The 25,633-nt window shown below is 43.8% G+C and overlaps 2 protein-coding genes across 2 annotated transcripts in view; one reads left to right on the top strand and one right to left on the bottom strand.

Annotated features, from left to right (window-relative positions):
- The first annotated feature begins 2,917 nt into the window (after positions 1 to 2,917).
- LOC311132847 (RING finger protein unkempt homolog) lies at positions 2,918 to 20,505 on the top strand. Its single transcript, XM_084166202.1, has 14 exons — positions 2,918 to 3,130; positions 3,718 to 3,927; positions 4,636 to 4,812; positions 4,937 to 5,067; positions 5,251 to 5,386; positions 8,602 to 8,719; positions 8,894 to 8,981; positions 9,289 to 9,644; positions 12,283 to 12,490; positions 17,323 to 17,418; positions 17,506 to 17,691; positions 17,847 to 18,028; positions 18,364 to 18,624; positions 18,771 to 20,505. Exons 1-14 carry the CDS (start codon positions 2,982 to 2,984, stop codon positions 18,915 to 18,917), a joined length of 2,445 nt encoding a protein of 814 aa, XP_084022328.1. The 5' UTR covers positions 2,918 to 2,981; the 3' UTR covers positions 18,918 to 20,505.
- LOC311132837 (protein unc-13 homolog D-like) overlaps positions 20,437 to 25,633 on the bottom strand; it is a 26,533-nt gene continuing 21,336 nt past the window's right edge. The window contains exons 27-34 of the mRNA XM_084166191.1: positions 23,537 to 23,616; positions 22,626 to 22,740; positions 21,793 to 21,864; positions 21,565 to 21,648; positions 21,351 to 21,471; positions 21,124 to 21,247; positions 20,692 to 20,897; positions 20,437 to 20,615 (exon numbers count right to left, since the gene is read on the bottom strand). Of these exons, the coding sequence (XP_084022317.1) occupies positions 20,509 to 20,615; positions 20,692 to 20,897; positions 21,124 to 21,247; positions 21,351 to 21,471; positions 21,565 to 21,648; positions 21,793 to 21,864; positions 22,626 to 22,740; positions 23,537 to 23,616 (909 nt within the window). The 3' untranslated portion in view covers positions 20,437 to 20,508. The remainder of the gene's footprint in view (positions 20,616 to 20,691; positions 20,898 to 21,123; positions 21,248 to 21,350; positions 21,472 to 21,564; positions 21,649 to 21,792; positions 21,865 to 22,625; positions 22,741 to 23,536; positions 23,617 to 25,633) is intronic.

The raw sequence follows: 25,633 nt of genomic DNA, 5'->3' as shown, positions 1-25,633 counted from the left end.
ATGTTTTGATAATTGGGTGAAAGGTTTTCTTATTTGTGTGTAGAGTTTTGCAAAAATAGCCAATAGTTACAAAAAATGTGCTTAACCAATCAGAAAATGGAATGCATTTCAATTAACAGGTGTGCCTTGTTAAAAATTAATTTGTGGAATCAGTTGTGTTGTGACAAGGTAGGGGTGGTATACAGAAGATAGCCCTATTTGGGAAAAGACCAAGTCCATGAGATCTGTTCAGCCTTAATAGGCTGTGGATGTACAGCCCCAGGTCATGATCAGTTGTGCTATGTAATATTTAAGCATCTACCTGATGAGGTCATACATGTTCTCCTTGGATTATTTAATAAGATTTGGAGTGAGGGGTTTATACCTTTTGGTTGGAAACGTGCAGTAATATATTTTGTAAAGCCTGGTAAGGACCCTTCATATGCTGATAGTTACAGACCAATAGCACTGACCTCTAACTTGTGTAAACTGATGGAAAAGATGATAGTCAACAGATTGTCATATTTACTGGAACATAGAGGTTTATTGAGTCAATGTCAAAGTGGATTCCGTAAAGGTAGATCTACTTTGGATGCATTAGTAAAGGTGAGCAATGAAGTTGAAAAAACTCTGGTCATGAAAGAAGTAATGGCTACTGTCTTTTTGACATTGAAAAGGCTTATGACACTATGTGGAGAGAAGGCCTACTGATTAAGATGGAAAGACTTGGTATTGGTGGGAGATTATATAACTGGGTTTTGGCCTTCTTATTTAAATCGCTCTTTTCGAGTTAAAATAGGATCCATTTGATCTGATGGCTATTGAGTAGACAATGGTATTCCTTAAGCCAGTGCTATCAGTCCTATTTTGTTCAACATTATGATTAACGATGTGTTTTCGAATGTAGGTTAGGGGTATTGGGGCTTCCCTATACGCTGATGATGGAGCTATTTGGAAGAGGGGAAGGAATGTCTCTCATGTGATCAAATCTATTCAACAAGCTATAGTGGATGTTGAAAGATGGTCGATTGACTGGGGTTTTAAATTGTCAGTGGCAAAGTATTGTTGTATGTTCTTCTCGAAGAAGAAAGTTGCTGATAATATCCAGTTGTTTCTGTATGGACAGCCTATGGGGAGGGTTTCTAAATACAAATATTAGGGTCTATTGTTCAATGAGCGATAAACATGGAAAGATCATGTCATAAATGTTAAAACAAAGTGTAAGAAGGTGTTGAATCTTATGCGCTCGGTCTCTGGTTATGAATGTGGTGCTGACAGACAATCATTGATGGATATTTATAAAGCTCTGATCAGGACGACAATTGATTAACGAGTGTATAGTTTATGGAACAGCGGCGAAGACTTGGCTTCAGAGGCTGGACAGAATCCAGTATATAGCTTTAAGGATATGTATTGGTGCATTTAAATCAACATCTGTATGTGCCTTACTAGTGGAGGCAGGTGAGATGCCTTTGGATATACGGCGTAAAAATTATCATTAGCTTATTGGGTTAGGTTGAAAGGCTGTGAGCTTGAGCATCCCACTGCTACTGTTCTAGATGACTGTTGGGAATATACTAGTAGACAAGGCAGTGGTTTTGGTTGGACAGTTGGAAAGCTTGCTGATGAGAGTGGTTTGAGGGAGCTGGAGGTTGGTCCTTCTGTGCTGATAGGGGACGTTCCTCCATGGTTACTCCCAGATCCTGTTGATCTAACCTTGGTAGAGAAAAGGAAAGATTGGTCAGAAGTCAGTGATATAGGGAAACTGGTTGACAATTACATTGGTATAAGTTTTTATGCTTTTTTACCTCTTTTCACAGATGGATCCAAGGACCCAGATAGTGGCCGCACAGGAGCAGGCGTTTACGTTCCTGAATTTGATGTGCAGATATGTAGAAGACTAACAGATTAACTGTCAGTATACTCAGTTGAACTTCTGGCGATAGTTGTTTCCCTCCAGTGGGTGGAGGACGTACAACCTGTTAGAATGATAGTATACTCAGATTCCCTGTCTGTATTGAATAGTTTATCATCTGGTAAATCTAATAGGAGTGACCTGCTATTGGAGGTATTCATGTTATTATGGAGAATTGAGAGAATGGGTGTCATAGTTAGATTCTGCTGGGTCCCAGCACATTCGGGTGTGGAAAGGAATGAAATTATAGACCAGTTAGCCAAAAGAGCTTTGAAACAAGATATAATTTATATTAATGTTCCACTGGGTAGAGGTAAGGCCAAATGTGCGGCAGAAGAGATGGGACTCTGAGCCCAAGGGCCGGCATTTATATGCCCTTCAAAGAAAGGTTGATGGACCAAGATTCAAAAGTTGTATTAGGAAGGAAGATGTGGTGTTTGCTCAATTGCGCTTAGGCCATTGTACATGGAACTCATCATTACATCTGGTTGGCAAGCATGTGTATGGTTTGTGTCTGGAGTGTATGGTCGATGAAACGGTGGAGCATGTGTTGTTATATTGTTGTAAGTATGTTGAAGAGAGGGAAAGATTGAAGTGTAGGGTCATTGAGGTTGGACGGGGTTGGAAGGGATTTTGTGGGATGGGGGAGGGTCTATTAGAAGTTAGTAGGGCTCTTCTTTATTTTCTCAGAAGTACTGAGTTAGGTAGGAGGATTTAGAAATGTTGTAAACCGTGATTGACCACACACTCCAGCACAGTAGTTGGCGGCATGCACCTTTAACGTTTGTTTGCGGATCGCCATTATATCATAGAAGAAGAAGAAGAAGAAGAAGAAACTCTCGCTCGATCTTCTCCCACTGCTGGCCACTGGGCTTCTTCTCATCACCATATTTGGTAGTGAGTGGAAACGCCAACCGAACGCTTCACATTTATACATCCGGTGAAATATCTGGTTATATCTGTAGTACTGTCCTTGCTTACACTTCCTGGTACCAGGCGCAAGCGCACAACAGTAAAGAATGCGGACTTTCGTCGCACACTGGATACAGAACGCTGGTAGAAAAGCTTTAAAGCTTTAAAGAGGAAAATGATGTCGAAAACACATACACAGCCCTCGTCGGTGACTACGACCACCGGTGGCCCTTCCTCCTCCTCCTCTTCCTCCTCGCCCGCAGGAGGCACGACTTCTCCCGCCAACGTCCTGCACGTACAGCCTGAGAAACCTCAACACTATACGTACGTAGACCATATATACACACGCACAACCTCACGTGTGTAGGTAAACATACCTAAACATCACGGAAGTTAAGAGAACTAGTTCAGTTGCTCATGTCGGATTTGAATTAAAGTATTCTCTATCAGTTATCTCAGGTTTGGATTAGTGTGTACCCGTTCTAGAGGCCTACTCGTGACTGAGTTGGTGTGTTTTGGATAGGCAGAGGTGGACTGTTTGGGGAGCTGTCAGTGTTTAGCTATCCATATGTAGAGTTGACCTGAGTTAACATTTTCTGTCTGGATATTATAAAATGCAATACAATTACAATGTAAGACACTAATAAGATTTGATTTAATGGTTGGTCTAATGGCCCATAAGTTATCTTTGTGTGTCTGTGTTTCTGAGAGAGTTAGAGGGACATGTTTACATCTGCAACATAGTTGCGATAAAATAATAAAATAAAAATAAATAATAACATAGTTGCAATAACACCTGCAGCTTGCTTTAGTTATCGTTTGGTGTCAAATATAAGACATGCACTAACACACTACTCATTAATCACCACCATCTCCTCTCTTTCCCTCTCTGCCCCCCCCCCCCCATGCAGGTATCTGAAGGAGTTCAGGACAGAACAGTGTCCTTTGTTTGTACAGCACAAGTGTACCCAGCACCGGCCCTTTGCCTGCTTCCACTGGCACTTCCTGAACCAGCGGCGCCGCAGACCCATCCGCAGGCGGGACGGAACCTTTAACTACAGCCCAGACGTCTACTGCACCAAATACGACGAGGGCACAGGCACCTGCCCTGATGGGGACGAGTGAGTGTGTGTCAGAGAGAGAGAGTGTGTGTCTGTGTGCTGGGGATTTTTATTTTATTTAATGTATTGGTACTCAGATAGCAAATAGACAGAGACAGTCTTGTTTTCTTCAATAAAGCCAATGTTTTTGGGGCAAAAGAATGGTCAAGCCTTGAGTTCCCGACATGAATATATACTGAACTTCCTCTGTGGTCCTCTGTAGCTCAGCTGGTAGAGCACGGCGCTTGTAACGCCAAGGTAGTGGTTTCGATCCCCGGGACCACCCATACAGAAAAAAAAAATATGCTTTTGATAAAAGCGTCTGCTAAATGGCATATTATTTTATTATTATAAAGCACCTGGGATTGGGATTTATTTTCAGATTGAGGGTACTGTTTATCAATGAAGTGAGAGGATACGCCCACTAACGACTAGCACCTGTAACCATTCCGGTGAATAGCTGAAGTGATGGCTGTTGACTGCTGTGATTTGCAGCTGAAAGCAGCACCACTCTCCCCACCTCCGGGCCAACTCAGTCAGATCAGGAGAAGTGCTGACACATTATCACTTTCACACTGTCAAACTATTAACACACACAAGGGGAAAACTAATGATGAAGACGGTAGCTCTGAGCCAATATCACGTAACCCATCAAGATGTGTACGTTGTTTTCCCATGTATGTTTTTATCATTTACAATAATTGTGTCTCTCTATGGTGTGATTTCCAGATGTCCGTTCCTGCATCGTACGGCGGGCGACACAGAGCGGAGGTACCATCTGAGATACTATAAGACAGGTTCCTGTATCCACGAGACGGACGGGAAGGGCCACTGCAGTAAGAACGGCTCCCACTGCGCCTTTGCACACGGATCACATGACCTACGATGTCCCGTCTACGACATCAGGTAGAGTAGAGACGCGTCATACAATGTAATGACCCAAAGCCACAGATGGGGTCTCAATCTTGTAGTCTAAGCTCTTTGTCTGTTTCATTGTTCTGTTTCTAACTGGTCTCGTCCCCCTCTCCAGGGAGGTGCAGGTGATAGAGTCTCAGGGGGGGTCGGGGGCTGCAGAGGGAGGAGAAGGGGAGGGCCAGTCGGGGCTGGCGGCCAGTACCGCCCTCATTGAGAAGATCTTGAGTGAGGAACCCCGTTGGCAGGGTACGACTATACACACAACACATTACATCCTTTAACTGACCTAGGAAGATTCCGTACAGTATGAAGGCCATGATTCCAATGCTAATACAATCTTCTCTCTCTCTCTTCTCTCTTCTTTCTCTCTCCCTCCCTCCTCTGTGTCTCTCTCTCTCGCTCTCTCTCTCGCTCTCTCTCTCTCTGTAGATAACAACTATGTGTTGTCCCGCTACAAGACAGATCTGTGTAAAAAACCTCCTCGTCTGTGTCGCCAAGGTTACGCCTGTCCCTACTACCACAACAGCAAAGACAGGCGGCGTAGTCCACACACACACAAATACAGGTACAAAACATGCACACATCCATTTGACACACACATGTGATATGGCTTGAACCATCTGTTTTTGTTTACTTGTTGTGTCCCAAAAACAATAATAAAGTGTGGTCTCTCTTTGTCGCTCTCTCTGTCTCTCTCTCTCTCTCTCTCTCTCTCTCTCTCTCTCTCTGTCTCTGTCTCTCTCTGTCTCTGTCTCTGTCTCTCTCTGTCTCTCTCTCTCTCTCTCTCTCTCTCTCTCTCTCTCTCTCTCTCTCTCTCTCTCTCTCTCTCTCTCTCTCTCTCTGTCTATCTCTGTCTCTCTCGCTCTCTCTCTGTCTCTCTCTCTCTCTCTCTCAATTTCAATTCAATTCAATTTAAGGGCTTTATTGGCATGGGAAACATGTGTTAACATTGCCAAAGCAAGTGAAGTAGATAGTAAACAAAAGTGAAATAAACAATAAATATTAACAGTAAACATTACACTCAGAAGTTTCAAAAGAATAAAGACATTTCAAATGTCATATTATGTATATATACAGTGTTGTAACAATGTGCAAATAGTTAACGTACAAATGGGAAAATAAATAAACATAAATATGGGTTGTATTTACAATGGTGTTTGTTCTTCACTGGTTGCCCTTTTCTTGTGGCAAAAAGGTCACAAATCTTGCAGCTGTGATGGCACACTGTGGTTTTTCACCCAGTAGATAAGGGAGTTTATCAAAATTGGATTTGTTTTCGAATTCTTTGTGGATCGCTGTAATCTGAGGGAAATATGTGTCTCTAATATGGTCATACATTTGGCAGGAGGTTAGGAAGTGCAGCTCAGTTTCCACCTCATTTTGTGGGCAGTGTGCACATAGCCTGTCTTCTCTTGAGAGCCAGGTCTGCCTACGGCGGCCTTTCTCAATAGCAAGGCTATGCTCACTGAGTCTGTACATAGTCAAAGCTTTCCTTAAGTTTGGGTCAGTCACAGTGGTCAGGTATTCTGCCACTGTGTACTCTCTGTTTAGGGCCAAATAGCATTCTAGTTTGCTCTGTTTTTTTGTTTGTTCTTTCCAATGTGTCAAGTAATTCTCTTTTTGTTTTCTCATGATTTGGTTGGGTCTAATTGTGTTGTTGTTGTTGTCCTGGGGCTGTGTGGGGTCTGTTTGTGTTTGTGAACAGAGCCCCAGGACAAGCTTACTTAGGGGACTCTTCTCCAAGTTCACCTCTCTGTAGGTGATGGCTTTGTTATGGAAGGTTTGGGAATCGCTTCCTTTTAAGTGGTTATAGAATTTAACGGCTCTTTTCTGGATTTTGATAATTAGCGGGTATTGGCCTAATTCTGCTCTGCATGCATTATTTGGTGTTTTACGTTGTACACGGAGGATGTTTTTGCAGAATTCTGCATGCAGAGTCTCAATTTGGTGTTTGTCCCATTTTGTGAATTCTTGGTTGGTGAGCGGACCCCAGACCTCAGAACCATAAAGGGCAATGGGTTCTATAACTGATTCAAGTATTTTTAGCGAGATCCTAATTGGTATGGCAAATTTTATGTTCCTTTTGATGGCATAGAAGGCCCTTCTTGCCTTGTCTCTCAGATCGTTCACAGCTTTGTGGAAGTTACCTGTAGGCGCTGATGTTTAGGCCGAGGTATGTATAGTTTTTTGTGTGCTCTAGGGCAACGGTGTCTAGATGGAATTTGTATTTGTGGTCCTGGCAACTGGACCTTTTTTGGAACACCATTATTTTTGTCTTACTGAGATTTACTGTCAGGGCCCAGGTCTGACAGAATCTGTGCAGAAGATCTAGGTGCTGCTGTAGACCCTCCTTGGTTGGTGACAGAAGCACCAGATCGTCAGCAAACAGAAGACATTTGACTTCAGATTCTAGTAGGGTGAGGCCGGGTGCTGCAGACTGTTCTAGTGCCCTCGCCAATTCGTTGATATATATGTTGAAGAGGGTGGGGCTTAAACTGCATCCCTGTCTCACCCCACGGCCCTGTGGAAAGAAATGTGTGTGTTTTTTGCCAATTTTAACCGCACACTTGTTGTTTGTGTACATGGATTTTATAATGTCGTATGTTTTTCCCCCAACCCCACTTTCCATCAATTTGTATAGCAGACCCTCATGCCAAATTGAGTCAAAAGCTTTTTTGAAATCAACAAAGCATGAGAAGACTTTGCCTTTGTTTTGGTTTGTTTGTTTGTCAATTAGGGTGTGCAGGGTGAATACGTGGTCTGTCGTACGGTAATTTGGTAAAAAGCCAATTTGACATTTGCTCAGTACATTGTTTTCACTGAGGAAATGAACTAGTCTGCTGTTAATGATAATGCAGAGGATTTTCCCAAGGTTGCTGTTGACGCATATCCCACGGTAGTTATTGGGGTCAAATTTGTCTCCACTTTTGCGGATTGGGGTGATCAGTCCTTGGTTCCAGATATTGGGGAAGATGCCAGAGCTAAGGATGATGTTAAAGAGTTTAAGTATAGCTAATTGAAATTTGTGGTCTGTGTATTTTATCATTTCATTGAGGATACCATCAACACCACAGGACTTTTTGGGTTGGAGGGTTTGTATTTTGTCCTGTAGTTCATTCAATGTAATTGGAGAATCCAGTGGGTTCTGGTAGTCTTTAATAGTTGATTCTAAGATTTGCATTTGATCATGTATATATTTTTGCTGTTTGTTCTCTGTTATAGGGCCAAAAAGATTGGAGAAGTGGTTTACCCATACATCTCCGTTTTGGATAGATAACTCTTCGTGTTGTTGTTTGTTTAGTGTTTTCCAATTTTCCCAGAAGTGGTTAGAGTCTATGGATTCTTCAATTACATTGAGCTGATTTCTGACATGCTGTTCCTTCTTTTTCCGTAGTGTATTTCTGTATTGTTTTAGTGATTCACCATAGTGAAGGCGTAGGCTCAGGTTTTCTGGGTCTCTATGTTTTTGGTTGGATAGGTTTCTCAATTTCTTTCTTAGGTTTTTGCATTCTTCATCAAACCATTTATCACTGTTATTACTTTTCTTTGGTTTTCTGTTAGAGATTTTTAGATTTGATAGGGAAGCTGAGAGGTCAAATATACTGTTTAGGTTTTCTACTGCCAAGTTTACACCTTCACTATTACAGTGGAACGTTTTGTCCAGGAAGTTGTCTAGAATGGATTGAATTTGTTGTTTCCTAATTGTTTTTTGGTAGGTTTCAACACTACTCTCTCTCTCTCTCTCTCTCTCTCTCTCTCTCTGTCTCTCTCTCTCTCCAGAGCGCTGCCGTGCCCAGCTGTGAAGCACAGTGAGGAGTGGGGAGACCCCAGTAAGTGTGAAGGTGAAGAGGGATGCCAGTACTGCCACACACGTAGCGAGCAGCAGTTTCACCCTGAGGTACGTGGTGAGGTCCATCCTAACTTTAGAAACGAGCTCCTCATCTCAAAACATAACTACGTCATCCATTTATAGCATTGGCAGATGCTGTGCCAAAGTACGAGTTAGCAACATTTGCTTAACACGAGACAGAACTCTATGTTCAATGATTGTTTGTCTGATGTTCCCCTCCAGATCTATAAATCCTCCAGGTGTAATGACATGCAACAGTGTGGCAGCTGCCCCAGAGGCCCTTTCTGTGCCTTTGCACACCTAGACAACAGTAAGTGTCTTACAACAACCCCATAATCATGTGGTATGATTAAGCAATAAGGCCAGAGGAGGTGTGATATATGGCCAATATACCATGGCTAAGGGCTGTTCTTAGGCACTACGCATTGCGGGGTGCCTTATTGCTATTATAAACTGCTTACCAATATAATTAGAGCAGTACAAATAAATGTTTTGTCATACCCATGGTATACCATGGCTGTCAGGCAATCAGCATTCAGGGCTCGAACCATCCAGTTTATAATGATAGTTAGCAAGTAAGGAACTGATCTACTCTTTTTCTCCAACCTGTCCCCCAGAGCCCCCTATCAGTGAAGAACCTTTGTTTCAGACCCCCAGCTCCCCACCTCTCCCCCCAGGACCCCTGGACCCTTACCCTTCCCAAGAGGGATGCTCCAGCCCTGGGAGCCGAGGTGGGAGGTCTGGGTCTCTGTCTGGAGGTCCGTTCTCCCCGTCAGGGGGGTTGTGTGTGGCAGAGCAGGGCCTGTTAGGGAGGGTGCTGTCGATGTGTGGGGGAGGCGAACCCCACTCCCCCTGGGCTAGAGAGGGGGGGTACGGTAGGGCACCGGGGTACGAGAGGGAAGACCAGGCCAAACAGAAGAGTTTTGCCATGGAGCAACGCAACAGAGAAATGGCGTACCATCTCAGCAAACAGGTACCTTTTTATTGTTGTCAAAATCAACCAGCTTCTAACTATCAAACTATACTGAACAAAAATATAAACGCAACATGTAAAGTGTTGGTCCCATGTTTCATGAACTGAAATAAAAGATCCCAGAAATGTTCCATTTGTTCCATGCTGACTGAAGACCTAGATAGCCAGTAACTACACAGAACAAAAATATAATTTTTCGCTTTTTAAACAACTAATTGACCGATGTGTTTTTTTCTGTGGGCTCAATGCGCAAATTGCACATTGTTTCTCTAGAGATAAATAAAATCCAGCCTGAACTGTACGATGTCAACTGAACAAAAATATAAACGCAACATGTAAAGTGTTGGTCCCATGTTTCATGAGCTGAAGTAAAAGATCCCAGAAATGTTCCATATGCACAAAAAGCTTACAGTATTTCTCTCACATTTGTTTACATCCCTGTTAGTCAGCATTTCACCTTTGCCAAGATAATCCATCCACCTGACAAGTGTGGCATATGAAGAAGCTGATTAAACAGCATGATCATTACACAGGTGCACCTTGTGCTGTGGACAATAAAAGACCGCTCTAAAATGTGCAGTTTTAACACACAACACAATGCCACAGATGTCTCAAGTTGAGGGAGTGTGCAATTGGCATGCTGGCTGGAGGAATGTCCACCAGAGCTTTTGCCAGAGAATTGAATGTTCATTTCTCTACCATAAGCCGCCTCCAACATAATTTTAGAGAATTTGGCAGTACGTCCAACCACCCTCACAACAGCAGACCACGTGTAACCACACCAGCCCAGGACCTCCACATCCGGCTTCTTCACCTGCGGGATCGTCTGAGACCAACCACCCGGACAGCTGATGAAACTGAGGAGTATTTCTGCCCTTTTGTGGGGAAAAACTCATTCTGATTGGCTGGGCCTGGCTCCCAAGTGGGTGGGCCTATGCCCTCTCAGCTTCACCCATGGTTGCGCCCCTGCCCAGTCATGTGAAATCCATAGATAAGGGCCTAATTAATTTATTTCAATTGACTGATTTCCTTATATGAACTGTAACTCAGTAAAATCTTTGAAATTGTTGCATGTGCGTTTATATTTTTGTTCATTATATAATTAGACATTATTGGCCAGGGTTTCTGTTGCTGCTTCAGCCAGCATGTCATTGTCTTGCTGTCTCATTGTCTTGCTGTCTCGTTGTCTCGCTGTCTCGTTGTCTCGCTGTCTCAATGTCTTGTTGTCTTGCTGTCTCATTGTCTTGCTGTCTCATTGTCTTGTTGTCTCGCTGTCTCGTTGTCTTGCTGTCTTGTTGTCTTGCTGTCTCATTGTCTTGCTGTCTCGTTGTCTTGCTGTCTCGTTGTCTTGTTGTCTCGCTGTCTCCTTGTCTTGTTGTCTCGCTGTCTCGTTGTCTCGCTGTCTCGTTGTCTCGCTGTCTCATTGTCTCATTGTCTCGCTGTCTCATTGTCTCACTGTCTCATTGTCTCGCTGTCTCATTGTCTCGCTGTCTCATTGTCTTGCTGTCTCATTTCGCTGTCTCATTGTCTCACTGTCTCATTGTCTTGCTGTCTCATTGTCTCGCTGTCTCATTGTCTCGCTGTCTCATTGTCTTGCTGTCTCATTGTCTTACTGTCTCATTGTCTCGCTGTCTCATTGTCTCGCTGTCTCATTGTCTCGCTGTCTCATTGTCTCGCTGTCTCATTGTCTCGCTGTCTCATTGTCTCGCTGTCTCATTGTCTCGCTGTCTCATTGTCTCGCTGTCTCATTGTCTCGCTGTCTCATTGTCTCGCTGTCTCATTGTCTTGCTGTCTCATTGTCTTGCTGTCTCATTGTCTCATTGTCTTGCTGTCTCATTGTCTTGCTGTCTCATTGTCTCGCTGTCTCATTGTCTTGCTGTCTCATTGTCTTGCTGTCTCATTGTCTTGCTTGTTCACGTTGTTGAATGCAGAAACTATTAGGCTACATAGCTTATTGCACTATAACTATACTATAACTAACTTAACTAACTATAACTATACTATAACGAACTATAACTAACTATAACTAACTATAACTATACTATAACGAACTATAACTATACTATAACTATACTATAACTAACTATAACTATAACTATACTATAACTATACTATAACTAACTATAACTATAACTATACTATAACTAACTATAACTATCCTATAACTAACTATAACTATCCTATAACTAACTAACTATACTATAACTATACTATAGCTATACTATAACTAACTATAACTATACTATAACTATACTATAACTATCCTATAACTAACTATAACTAACTATAACTATACTATAACTAACTATAACTATACTATAACTATCCCATAACTAACTATAACTATACTATAACTATACTATAACTATACTATAACTATACTATAACTATCCTATAACTAACTATAACTATAATATAGCTATACTATAACTATACCCAACCCACTGTTAGTCTGCATAGTAGATAGTATCACCACCCTTCTGCTCTGTCTCTGTTCTCTCTCTCTCTGTTCCCCCCCTCTCTCGCTCTCTCTCTCTCTCTGTTCCCCCCCTCTCTTTCTCTCTCTCTGTTCCCCCCCCCCCCTCTCTTTCTCTCTCTCTGCCCCCCCCCCCCCCCCTCTCTTTCTCTCTCTCTCTAGGATCTGTTGGTGTTCCTCCCAGTGGGTAGTCCTCTGAGTCTGTCCTCCAGTGTTCCCTCCAGCCTGGCAGCCACCCCTCCCAGCCCGGCCCCTCCAGGACCCCTCCACCAGGGCCACCACGGAGCCCCAACACCAGGCCTCTCCTCGGGCATGAATGCCAACGCACTGCCCTTCTACCCCACCAGCGACACCGTCGAGTCTGTAGTTGGTGAGTCAGTCACATAGGCACAGAATACTCTTTCAACTCTTATTACTCTTAGTCAGAGCAGCTGGCCACTGTACAAGCAGCTGGCCACTGTACAAGCAGCTGGCCACTGTACAAGCAGCTGGCCACTGTACAAGCAGCTGGCCACTGTACAAGCAGCTGGCCACTGTACAAGCAGCTGGCCACTGTACAAGCAGCTGGCCACTGTACAAGCAGCTAACTATTGTAGTTTACTTCCTAACATTCCATTAAATAAAAAATGGGGCAATTACATAGGATATATCTGAAGAGTATTGACACGGGATCACTTGATTAACGTGGGACCAGGGCTCTAAATGAAAAAATTTCATTGGTAGCACTGGTGCTCCCAACTTAAAAAAGTTAGGAGCACAACATAAAATCTATAAGCACAAGAATATATATCTGTTTAATTGATTGGGATATAGCATATTAGGCCAATATGAATTCTAGCAACTTTTGAAGCACATGTTGAGCTCCAGAAACTATTATTCAACCCTGTAAAGACATTTGTTTATTATAAGAACCTAAAATGATGATACAAAAAATCTGCCATTGAAATTGCAAAGTCATTTGTAGAATAAGTTTCTACATTGTGTAAAAGCACTAACTATTGAGATGAGTTACATTGGAAATTCTACACTGCCTCTTTAAGAGCGTCAAGTTAGTGAGTGGCGACATGCGAGAGATCAGTCATTCATTCCTACGATCATTGATCTTCTAAAGAAGCTATCCCTTTTCCTTTCTGTGCCCCCAGATGTTTAGATATACTGGTAAAGTAACCAGGTTGTTAGCTAGCTAGCTAATGAGATAACAAGACTGAACAAGGTGTAAACAAATGCCAGTGAGTGGTTTTGGAACTGACCTTCGACATGGTTTTTGAACAGGGCCTACAAACTAACTATTTGGTCCACTGGCAGGTAGATGAAAAAATCTACCAGCCACTCAGAATTTTACCAGCTAATACATTTAACACCAAAACATTCTCCAGGTTTTGGATTTCCCCCATTGTTTTCAGCTATTCACTCTCAAAATTCACTTTTCAAAGTCCACAACTATGCTTAAACCACACCAGGAGACCACTTTTGTGGTCTGGGGAAGAAAAATATATAAATATTTAGAAGGGTATAGTTGCTTTTTAATTTCAATTGCCCACCTCAAGAGACTGGTGTTTGGCTGGCGGTGTTACAGTTGAAGTCGGAAGTTTACATACACCTTAGCCAAATACATTTAAACTCAATTTTTCACAATTCCTGATATTTAATCCTAGTAAAAATTCCCTGTATTAGGTCAGTTAGGATCACCACTTTATTTTAAGAATGTGAAATGTCAGAATAATAGTAGAGAGAATTATTTATTTCATCACATTCCCAGTGGGTCAGAAGTTTACATACACTCAATTAGTATTTGGTAGCATTGCCTTTAAATTGTTTAACTTGGGTCAAACATTTCAGGTAGCCTTCCACAAGCTTCCCACAATAAGTTGCGTGAATTTTGGCCCATTTCTCCTGACAGAGCTGGTGTAACAGTCAGGTTTGTAGGCCTCCTTGCTCGCACACACTTTTTCAGTTCTGGCCACACATTTTCTATAGGATTGAGGTCAGGGCTTTGTGATGGCCACTCCAATACCTTGACTTTGTTGTCCTTAAGCCATTTTGCCACAACTTTGGAAGTATGCTTGGGGTCATTGTCCATTTGGAAGACCCATTTGCGACCAAGCTTTAACTTCCTGACTGATGTCTTGAGATGTTGCTTCAATATATCCAAATAATTTTCCTTCCTCATGATGCCATCTAAGTGCACCAGTCTCTCCTGCAGCAAAGCACCCCCACAGCATGATGCTGCCACCCCCGTGCTTCACGGTTGGGATGGTGTTCTTCGGCTTGCAAGTTCCTCCTTTTTCCTCCAAACATAACAATGGTCATTATGGCCAAACAGTTATATTTTTGTTTAATCAGACCAGAGGACATTTCTCCAAAAAGTACGATCTTTGTCCCCATGTGCAGTTGCAAACCGTAGTCTGGCTTTTCTATGGCGGTTTTGGAGCAGTGGCTTCTTCCTTGCTGAGCGGCCTTTCAGGTTATGTCGATATTGGACTCGCTTTACTGTGGATATAGATACTTTTGTACCTGTTTCCTCCAGCATCTTCACAAGGTCCTTTGCTGTTGTTTTGGGATTGATTTGCACTTTTTGCACCAAAGTACATTCATCTCTAGGAGACAGAACGCATCTCCTTCCTGAGTGGTATGATGGCTGCGTGGTCCCATGGTATTTATACTTGCGTACTATTGTTTGTACAGATGAACATGGTACCTTCAGGTATTTGGACATTGCTCCCAAGGATGAACCAGACTTATGAAGGTCTACAAATTGTTTTCTGGGGTCTTGGCTGATTTCTTTTGATTTTACCATGATGTCCCACGAAGTTGCCAAAACTATAGTTTTTTAACAATAAATTTGTGGAGTGGTTGAAAAACGAGTTTTAATGGCTCCAACCTATGTGTATATCAACCTCAGACTTCAACTGTATGTAATGCATGCGCAATAGCAGAGTTAGCAAAACAAAAGACCACCCGATTGATAAAACCCATCATGATATCGTATCATTCTGCCAGGTAAGTCTACTTTATGGGAAAGCCTTTAGAAATGACTGGCTGGCTACACAAAGTGGTAGACACAGGCATTCCCATGTCTTCATAAAGTTGCAAGAAATACAAATTCACTGATGCGTTCTTTAATATGCTTTACATGTACAGTGGCTTGCGAAAGTATTCACCCCCCTTGGCATTCACCCCCCCCCCCCCCCCCCCAATACTTTGTAGAGCCACCTTTTGCAGCAATTACAGCTGCAAGTCTCTTGGGGTATGTCTCTATAAGCTTGGCACATCTAGCCACGGGGATTCCTGCCCATTCTTCAAGGCAAAACTGCTCCAGCTCCTTCAAGTTGGATGGGTTCCGCTGGTGTACAGCAATCTTTAAGTCATATCACAGATTCTCAATTGGATTGAGGTCTGGGCTTTGACTAGGCCATTCCAAGACATTTAAATGTTTCCCCTTAAACCACTCGAGTGTTGCTTTAGCAGTATGCTTAGGGTCATTGTCCTGCTGGAAGGTGAACCTCCATCCCAGTCTCAAATCTCTGGAAGACTGAAACAGGTTTCCCTCAAGAATTTCCCTGTATTTAGCGCCATCCATCATTCCTTCAATTCTGACCAGTTTCCCAGTTCCTGCCAATTAAAAACATCCCCACAGCATGATGCTGCCACAACCATGCTTCACTGTGGGGATGGTGTTCTCGGGTGATGAGAGGTGTTGGGTTTGCGCCAGACATAGCATTTTCCTTGATGGCCAAAAGCTCAATTTTAGTCACATCTGACCAGAGTACCTTCTTCCATATGTTTGGGGAGTCTCCCATATGCCTTTTGGCGAACACCAAACGCTTATTTTTTTCTTTAACATTTACATTTACATTTTAGTCATTTAGCAGACGCTCTTATCCAGAGCGACTTACAGTTAGTGAGTGCATACATTATTTTATTTTTTATTTTTCATACTGGCCCCCCATGGGAAACGAACCCACAACCCTGGCGTTGCAAACGCCATGCTCTACCAACTGAGCTACATCCCTGCCGGCCATTCCCTCCCCTACCCTGGACGACGCTGGGCCAATTGTGCGCCGCCCCATGGGTCTCCCGGTCACGGCCAGCTACGACAGAGCCTGGATTCGAACCAGGATCTCTAGTGGCACAGCTAGCACTGCGATGCAGTGCCTTAGACCACTGCGCCACTCGGCTAAGCGATGGCTTTTTTCTGGCCACTCTTACGTAAAGCCCAGCTCTGTGGAGTGTATGGCTTAAAGTGGTCCTATGGACAGATACTTCCGATATCTCCGCTGTGGAACTTTGCAGCTCCTTCAGGGTTATCTTTGGTGTCTTTGTTGCCTCTCTGATTAATGCCCTCCTTGCCTGGTCCGTGAGTTTTGGTGGGCGGCCCTCTCTTGGCAGGTTTGTTGTGGTGCCATATTCTTTCCATTTTTTAATAATGGATTTAATGGTGCTCCGTGGGATGTCCAAAGTTTAGAATATTTTTTTATAACCCAACCCTGATCTGTACCTCTCCACAACTCTGGCCCTGACCTGTTTGGAGAGCTCCTTGGTCTTCATGGTGCCGCTTGCTTGGTGGTGTCCCTTGCTTAGTGGTGTTGTAGACTCTGGGGCCTTTCAGAACAGATGTGTATATATACTTAGATCATGTGACAGATCATGTGACACTTAGATTGCACACAGGTGGACTTTATTTAACTAATTATGTGACTTCTGAAGGTAATTGGTTGCACCAGATCTTATTTAGGGGCTTCATAGCAAAGGGGGTGAATACATATGCACGCACCACTTTTCTGTTATTTACTATTTAGAAGTTTTTGAAACAAGTTATTTTTTTCATTTCACTTCACAAATTTGGACTACTTTGTGTATGTCCATTACATGAAATCCAAATAAAAATCCATTTTAATTACAGGTTGTAATGCAACAAAATAGGAAAAATGCCAAGGGGGATGGATACTTTTGCAAGGCGCTGTAAGCTTTGGATTGATCGAACCGTCGCTCGCTTTTTTCTCTAGGGCACTCAGAAACAACTTCCCAGTGAAGCCTATCATTACAACTGTTATTATCTGCACTGGTGCGCCCAAAATATATTGTCAGGTTGAACAAAAAAAATATCTAGGAACATATGTGACCAAAATGTATGCCCTTTAGAGCCCTGTGTGGGACAGATCTGAGTAAGTAACCTTTGGTTTTTGTTGATGTGTTGTATAGAGTCAGCTCTGGATGACCTGGACCTGAATGACTTTGGGATGTCTGCCCTGGAGAGAAGCCTGGACAGCAGCTCAGCTATGCCCCGAGCCATGCTGGGTGGGTATGGAGCTGAGACACACACACACACACCTACCTGAGTGGAATGTCATGATTGCTTGATTAAATTATTGATTGATTCTGCAGGAGGGAACCAGCTCCAGAGTTCGGCTCCCGTCAACATCCCAGGATCCCTCTGCAGCTCCGCCCCTTTCAGCTCGCCCTCGCCCTCTCCACCAATCAGAGCCCACCAGTCACCGTTCTTCTCCTCCCATCTGTCGCAGCCCAGCCAATCAGAAAGCAGCTTCTTGGGGCCATCACATAGCTCTCTAGGTTTGTGGACATCTTTTTAGATTATGTATTTTTCTGCCCAAATCCTGCTAGATTAGAGGAGATTAGAAAATGTGGCCAAACATTTCCCCATACTTTCTAGAGACACCTCAAGTTAATAAATATGTCCCATGTGTCTCATGTCTCCTGTATTACAGGTCTGAATGGTGTGAGCAGTAGTATCTGGGAGCACCCGTCAGGCCAGGGTTCCCCCGGTACGCCGCCGGCCCTGCTACCCACCATGGGCCAGAGCATGGAGACAGCCCGGGTCCGACAGGAACTAGACGATACTAACAGACTACTGAAACACTGGGACCACACCTGGAGACATACAGCACAGGTACGAGGAGTAGGTGTGTGTGTGTTAGTGTACGCCAATAAACCATCAAAAGGGTCAGACTTCAACATTTTTCCCTCTTCCTTTCCTCCCTCTGTCGCTCCCTCCCTCTTTTCTCATGTTTCTCCCATCACCCTCTCTCTCTTTCCATCCTCGCCCTCTCTCTCTCTCTCTCTTTCCATCTCTCTCTCTCTCTCTCTCTCTCTCTCTCCATCCCTGCCCTTTCTCTCCCTCTCTCCATCCTCGCCCTCTCTCTCTCTCTCTCGCCACCCTCGCCCTCTCTCTCTCTCTTTCTCCATCCTCGCCCTCTCTCTCTCTACATCCCTCTCTCACTCCAGTCGTGGGCGGCTTTGAAGTCGGATGCGGAGGAGTCTCGCGGCTCGGCCGGACGGTTAGCTTTAGAAGCAGAGCGTGCCAGGCAGGCTGAGGAGCAGGCGCAGAGACAGACCTCCTTCCTCCAGGAGGCGCTGGAGGGCATGAGGGCAGGAGAAAACCCCCACCTGGCCCTGCACCAGCTACAGCTGATCCACAGACTGCCTCTAGAGTCTGTCGTCAGTCTGCAGGCCCAGCTCTGTACATGTCTACAAGCCGTGGAGCAGGTAGAGGACAGACACACACACACACAGAACCATGCTTGTTGATGTGAAACATTCCCCAACTAACTAGCAGACTTTTCTCTCTCTTTCTCCCTATATTTCTCTTCTCTCTCGCTCTCTCTCTCTCTCTCTCTCATCCCCCCATCCAGGTGGTGTATAGAAAGCAGAGGCAGTGTTGTGTGATGTGTGGAGGACAGGGCTCAGTCTCTCAGCCCTGTGGACACGGTCTACAGTGTGACAGCTGCTCTACAGAGTGCCCCCTCTGTCCAGAACAGACCCTGGATCAGTTATCCTGACCGAACTAGCTACAGCCCAGCAGATCCCCCGACACTGATCTCAGACCAGCCCTATTCACTTACTCAAACAGCCCAGTTGACCCTAACACTGAGTGCCTGACTTTAGACCAGATCCAGACCAGTTGTTCTAACGCTGTGGAGTATAGATAATCTGTTGTCTCTTACCTCTGATCCTAGATCAGATATCCTCACCCAGAGACCATCCTGCTGTCCCTAGATTAGAAATGTTTTACTCAAACACTGCGTGTGCATAAGAAATGATTCAGGATCAGCTCTCCTCACCACAGACCTGACTTTAACAATTACGAACTAAACCACACAACTGACTCAGTCAGTTGTTAAGGGCACTCTTGACCGCTATCCCATGATGCTACAGCCTAATGCCTCGATCACACCGACAGTGTCATTGCGTTTTGGTACACCAGAAGTACATTAATTTCCAATGGAACGCTGCGTTAGCCTTGCAGCATTGCGTTGCAGAGGCAGTTGCAGTGCGTTCTGTGTGGCGCATACATTGGATTTATTGAACCTATGCGTCAAACTGTATATGTAGACGGCTTGACAGAAATGGTAGCAGAAGGTGAATGTTGAACTTTTGTTACACACATATCCAGATGATGCTGCGGACCATTTCGCGCAATTATGATGTCGGTGTGATCAAGGCGTAAGTGGCCACCATTGAAGACTGCTGGGAGTACAATTTCTTAGTTTTTACTGTTAAAATAAAAACATTTTCTATTTTTCATAGAATTTTCATGCTTTTTCTAGAGAAGTGAAGGCAAAGTCAGTGATTGTTTTGCTAACGAGACTTATAGGCATGCATCTCAATAGTCTTGAAAATGCTTCCTCTCCTTGTCTCCTTCGCACTGATCTGAAACTAGAGGAAGGGAATATGGTGGAAGCCTGAAAAGAAGGAAGGAAAGCCATGTTAGACTATTTGGACGCAGCAGTCTGTGTTTCGTACAAATAGTTTCTGACTCTCAGGTTTGCTGTCTGTAATATTATTCTTTGATAACTGGAAAGATGGGGGGCGTGTTAACAACACAATCTTGAAAAAATATATACTAGTCAATTGTGTAGTCTTTGAAATAATGTATATTTGTTCATTTAATAACAAGGCGCTTCATGTGAACTCAAATGCCATTTCGTTTCTGTCAAACAACCAGCCTTTTTTTTTGGTATAAAAATCAAGGTATCATTTATTTGGGGCCATAATTTAAATTTGTAACGCATTTTCGATATTGCACAGTATTTTAAACTGGTGTCAAATATACATAGTTATTGTATGTCACAATTGCCCCATGCACTGACTACACCAGCTATCAGGTACCACCTCTGCTTTGGACACAGCAGCTGTGTGTGTGTGTGTGTGTGTGTGTGTGTGTGTGTGTGTGTGTGTGTGTGTGTGTGTGTGTGTGTGTGTGTGTGTGTGTGTGTTGCTATCCGGTGAAAATATCATTGTGAAGAACACTTATACTATACACAGACAAATGCCTGGCACACAGTCCACACCTTTACTGCATCCACTAACAGTGTTTAATTGAGTCTGTTTTGGTATAGAACAATAAAATACATATTTTTGCTATTATCCTTATTGTTTCTCCTGTGACTGTTTCTCTCTCTGTCTGCGTTTCTTCACAAACACCTGAGCCTCCCTCTCTCCTCTCCGCGACTCCAACAGCTTCAGGATACTGTCATCTGGACAAAAGGAGCGCACGTCAGTATCATGCAAGTACGTGTTCCTTTTCACATAAGTGAATTACCATAATCGTACCGTTGGGTTTGGGGTGTATGAGCGGCAGGCGTATCTGGGCCGGGGAGGGGTCTGGCTGTAACCCCGGCCCCCCTCCGACACCCGGCACTGCTTTCAGAGCCAGGAAGGCCTCCCCCTCGAAGTCGTCTGTTCTCAGGGTGTCATAGTCCAACACTGTCACCAACAGACACGCCCCCGCAGCCTGGCACTGCTCCAATGACACCATACTGATAGAGGGGGTACATGGAGTAGACGACAAAGAGAGGGATGTGGGAGAGAGTGATTACCTGTATAGTTCCTGAGGGTAGGCAAGAGTAGGAGACAATGTTGAAGTGAAAAAAGGTGGTTGCTTTAACTCTTCTAACACGTTTTCAACAAAGATCTGAGAGACTTGGATTATTCGTCTGCCACCAATGTAGCGACGGAGGGGTAGCAGTTGGAGCTAGTGCTTACAACTCGAAGGCCTCGTCGAACAAGGGGTTGAGGTCACAGTTCTTGATCTGTGTGTTGCGAGGCTCCACCTCAGGGAACACATGACGAGGCTCCAGACACAACTGGACAAACGGATCACTGGAACCTGGAGAGAGACAGAAGGGATATCTGATCTTTAAGAAGACCTGTCTTGCACTTTCACATCCATATAGATCAAGGGAAGGAGACAAGGAGAGGAAACTACTGACCGTTGGAGTCCATGGGTAGGAGGTTAGCTGCATTCAACACTTCCACTCTAAGTCTAAGATCAGATCTCCTGTAGGATGCTTTGAGTGTGACCGCGCCGTACTTCTCTCCACTGTAAACCTTCTGTTACACACACAAAAACGCAGATTCAATCCAATGTATTCAGTATAGCTCTGTTTTTTACTGCTATACCACACAAATAGAATACGCTCTTACCTGCTCCCATACTTTTCTATCCAGGAATTTTTCTATGAGCTGCTGGCAGTTGAGAGAGTTGTGTGTCAGGTGAGATTTCAGAGTCTGAATGAATGAGGTGAGAGAGGAAAGAGGGTTATTGTACAGTGTTCATAACCCAAGGTCCCCCATTTCATGTTTCTACATGTCCTTATAGAACCATATAAAGTTCTAACAATATAAAGTGCAATGTAACCAACATGAACTCACCTTGTAGTCGTCTGTGTGTAGGGTATCCAGTGGCAGTCCATTCCCCTCAGCATAAAAACACTGCTCCAGACACTGCAACACACAGTCAGAAATGTCCTGAAGTGTGTACTTAAGAAAAGTGTATTAACCTGGAGTGTGTACTCAGCACTGTACTAACCTGGAGTGTATACTGCAGTACTATACTAACCTGGAGTGTGTACTCAGCACTGTACTAACCTGGAGTGTGTACTGCAGTACTATACTAACCTGGAGTGTGTACTCAGCACTGTACTAACCTGGAGTGTGTACTGCAGTACTGAGAGAACCTGGAGTGTGTACTCAGCACTGTACTAACCTGGAGTGTATACTGCAGTACTATACTAACCTGGAGTGTGTACTGCAGTACTATACTAACCTAGAGTGTGTACTGCAGTACTGTGCGACCCCTGGAGTGTGTACTCAGTACTATACTAACCTGGAGTGTGTACTGCAGTACTTTACTAACCTGGAGTGTGTACTGCAGTACTATACTAACCTGGAGTGTGTACTGCAGTACTATACTAACATGGAGTGTGTACTGCAGTACTATACTAACCTAGAGTGTGTACTCAGTACTATACTAACCTAGAGAGTGTACTGCAGTACTATACTAACCTAGAGTGTGTACTGCACTAACCTGGAGTGTGTACTCAGCAGTGTACTAACCTGGAGTGTGTACTGCAGTACTGTACTAACCTATAGTGTGTACTGCAGTACTATACTAACCTAGAGTGTGTACTGCAGTACTATACTAACCTAGAGTGTGTACTGCAGTACTATACTAACCTGGAGTGTGTACTCAGTAGTGTACTAACCTGGAGTGTGTACTGCAGTCGTTGACAGAACACCATGAGTCCTCCCTCTAGTTTCTGCTGTGTAGCCACCTGGTATAAGGTCCTTATGGAGTTAGTCCACAACGGAGTCAACAGACTGCCCAAGGAAGGAAGAGGGAGATGACAAACATATTTCAAAGGCTTGGAAACCACTGCTCTAAGATATTCATAGAGGTATGCTGGAAACCACTGCTCTAAGAGATTCATAGAGGTATGTTGGAAACCACTGCTCTAAGATATTCATAGAGGTATGCTGGAAACCACTGCTCTAAGAGATTCATAGAGGTATGCTGGAAACCACAGCTCTAAGAGATTCATAGAGGTATGCTGGAAACCACAGCTCTAAGATATTCATAGAGGTATGCTGGAAACCACTGCTCTAAGATATTCATAGAGGTATGCTGGAAACCACTGCTCTAAGATATTCATAGAGGTATGCTGGAAACCACTGCTCTAAGATATTCATAGAGGTATGCTGGAAACCACTGCTCTAAGATATTCATAGAGGTATGTTGGAAACCACTGCTCTAAGATATTAATAGAGGTATGTTGGAAACCACTGCTCTAAGATATTCATAGAGGTATGTTGGAAACCACTGCTCTAAGATATTCATAGAGGTATGCTGGAAACCACTGCTCTAAGATATTCATAGAGGTATGCTGGAAACCACTGCTCTAAGATATTCATAGAGGTATGCTGGAAACCACTGCTCTAAGATATTCATAGAGGTATGTTGGAAACCACTGCTCTAAGATATTCATAGAGGTATGCTGGAACACAGTGGGTAATAAATCCTCAGTACTGGTTGAACCACAGGTGTGTGTGTGTGTGTGTGTGTGTGTGTGTGTGTGTGTGTGTGTGTGTGTGTGTGTGTGTGTGTGTGTGTGTGTACCTGTTAAAGTTCTCCTGGACCAGGTTCTCATTCATGTACTGCAACTCTTTCTCCAGAAATTTCATCAGAGGAACCACAGCCTGGGATGGTGGACACGTGGAACAGTTCAGTAACATGCTTTTCATCAGTCATCATAAACTAGGGCCCTGTGTTTTGGACAATCATGTTATATGACCTGGATTTTAACCTTTATTTAAAGCTTTTTCATAATATCCATAAAACCTAGTGGTCAAACAGGGAAATGGTTCCAATCATTTTTACACCATTAATTTTCCCCATAGGATATTTTAGAAACACTTAAAATAAGGGCTGTGTTTCGTGTAGGCTTACCCTGGCATGACGTTTTGATAACCATGTAAATCTCTCTCGGACAAGGTGACTTTTATCAATCTATTCAGCTCTACTGAATGGCGCCGGAGAACATGGCTGCCGTTTTACAGCCCTCTAACCAATTGTACTATTATGTGTGTTTTTCCGCGTCATTTGTCATTTATTTTGTACATAATGTTTCTGCCATCGTCTCTTATAACCAAAAAGAGCTTCTGGATATCAGGACAGCGATTACTCACCTCGTATTGGACAAAGATTTTTTCTTCAACTAGGCGGCCGTGAAGGATATCCTACAGACACCCGACAAGGCCCAAATCCCCGTCATTCACATGAGAAAGAGACTGAGATATTGTGGACGTAGGTCGGGGTGCCTTGTAAGGATCCGACGGCGAGCGAGTAAACTGCCTCTCCCATCAATCCTATTAGCCAATCTTCAATCATTTGAGAATAAATTGGATGACCTAAGATTACGGTTATCCTACCAACGGAACATTAAAAACGGTAATATCTTATGTTTCACCGAGTCGTGGCTGAACGACGACATGGACAACATACAGCTAGCGGGCTATACGCTACATCGGCAGGATAGAACGGCTGACTCCGGTAAGACAAGGGTTGGCGGTCTGTGTATATTTGTAAACAACAGCTGGTGCACAAAATCAAATACTAAGGAAGTCTCGAGGTTTTGCTCGCCTGAGGTAGAGTATCTTATGATAAGCTGTAGACCACACTATTTACCAAGAGAGTTTTCATCTATATTTTTCATAGCTGTCTATTTACCACCACAAACCAATGCTGGCATTAAGATTGCACTCAATGAGCTGTATAAGGCCATAAGTGAACAGGAAAACGCTCATCCAGAGGCAGCGCTCCTAGTGGCCGGGGACTTTAATGCAGGGAAACTTACATCCATTCTACTTAATTTCTACCAGCATGTTAATTGTGCAACCAGAGGAAAAAAAACTATAGACCACCTTTACTCCACACACAGAGACGCATACAAAGCTCTCCCTCGCCCTCCATTTGGCAAATCTGACCATAACTCTATCCTCCTGATTCCTGCTTATAAGCAAAAACTAAAGCAGGAAGCACCAGTGACTCGGTTAATAAAAAAGTGGTCAGATGACGCAGATGCTAAGCTACAGGACTGTTTTGCTAGCACAGACTGGAACATGTTCCGGGATTCTTCAGATAGCATTGAGGAGTACACCACATCAGTCACTGGCTTCATCAATAAGTGCATCGATGATGTCGTCCCCACAGTGACCGTACGTACATACCCCAACCAGAAGCCATTGATTACAGGAAACATCCGCACTGAGCTAAAGGGTAGAGCTGCCACTTTCAAGGAGCGGGACTCTAACCCGGACGCTTATAAGAAATCCCGCTATGCCCTCCGACGAACCATCAAACAGGCAAAGAGTCAATACAGGACTAAGATTGAATCGTACTACACCGGATCTGACGCTCGTCGGATGTGTCAGGGCTTGAAAACTATTACAGGCTACAAAGGGAAGCACAGCCGTGAGCTGCCCAGTGACACAAGCCTACCAGACGAGCTAAACCACTTCTATGCTCGCTTCGAAGCAAGCAACACTGAAGCATGCATGAGAGCACCAGCTGTTCCGGATGACTATGTGATCACGCTCTCCGTAGCCAATGTGAGTAAGACTTTTAAGCAGGTCAACATTCACAAGGCCGCAGGGCCAGACGGATTACCAGGATGTGTACTCCGAGCATATGCTGACATTTTCAACATGTCCCTGA

Source organism: Coregonus lavaretus (genome assembly GCF_964263955.1).
Source record: "Coregonus lavaretus genome assembly, chromosome: 1".
Lineage (NCBI taxonomy): Eukaryota > Metazoa > Chordata > Actinopteri > Salmoniformes > Salmonidae > Coregonus > Coregonus lavaretus.
This window is presented reverse-complemented; position numbering and strand designations above follow the sequence as displayed.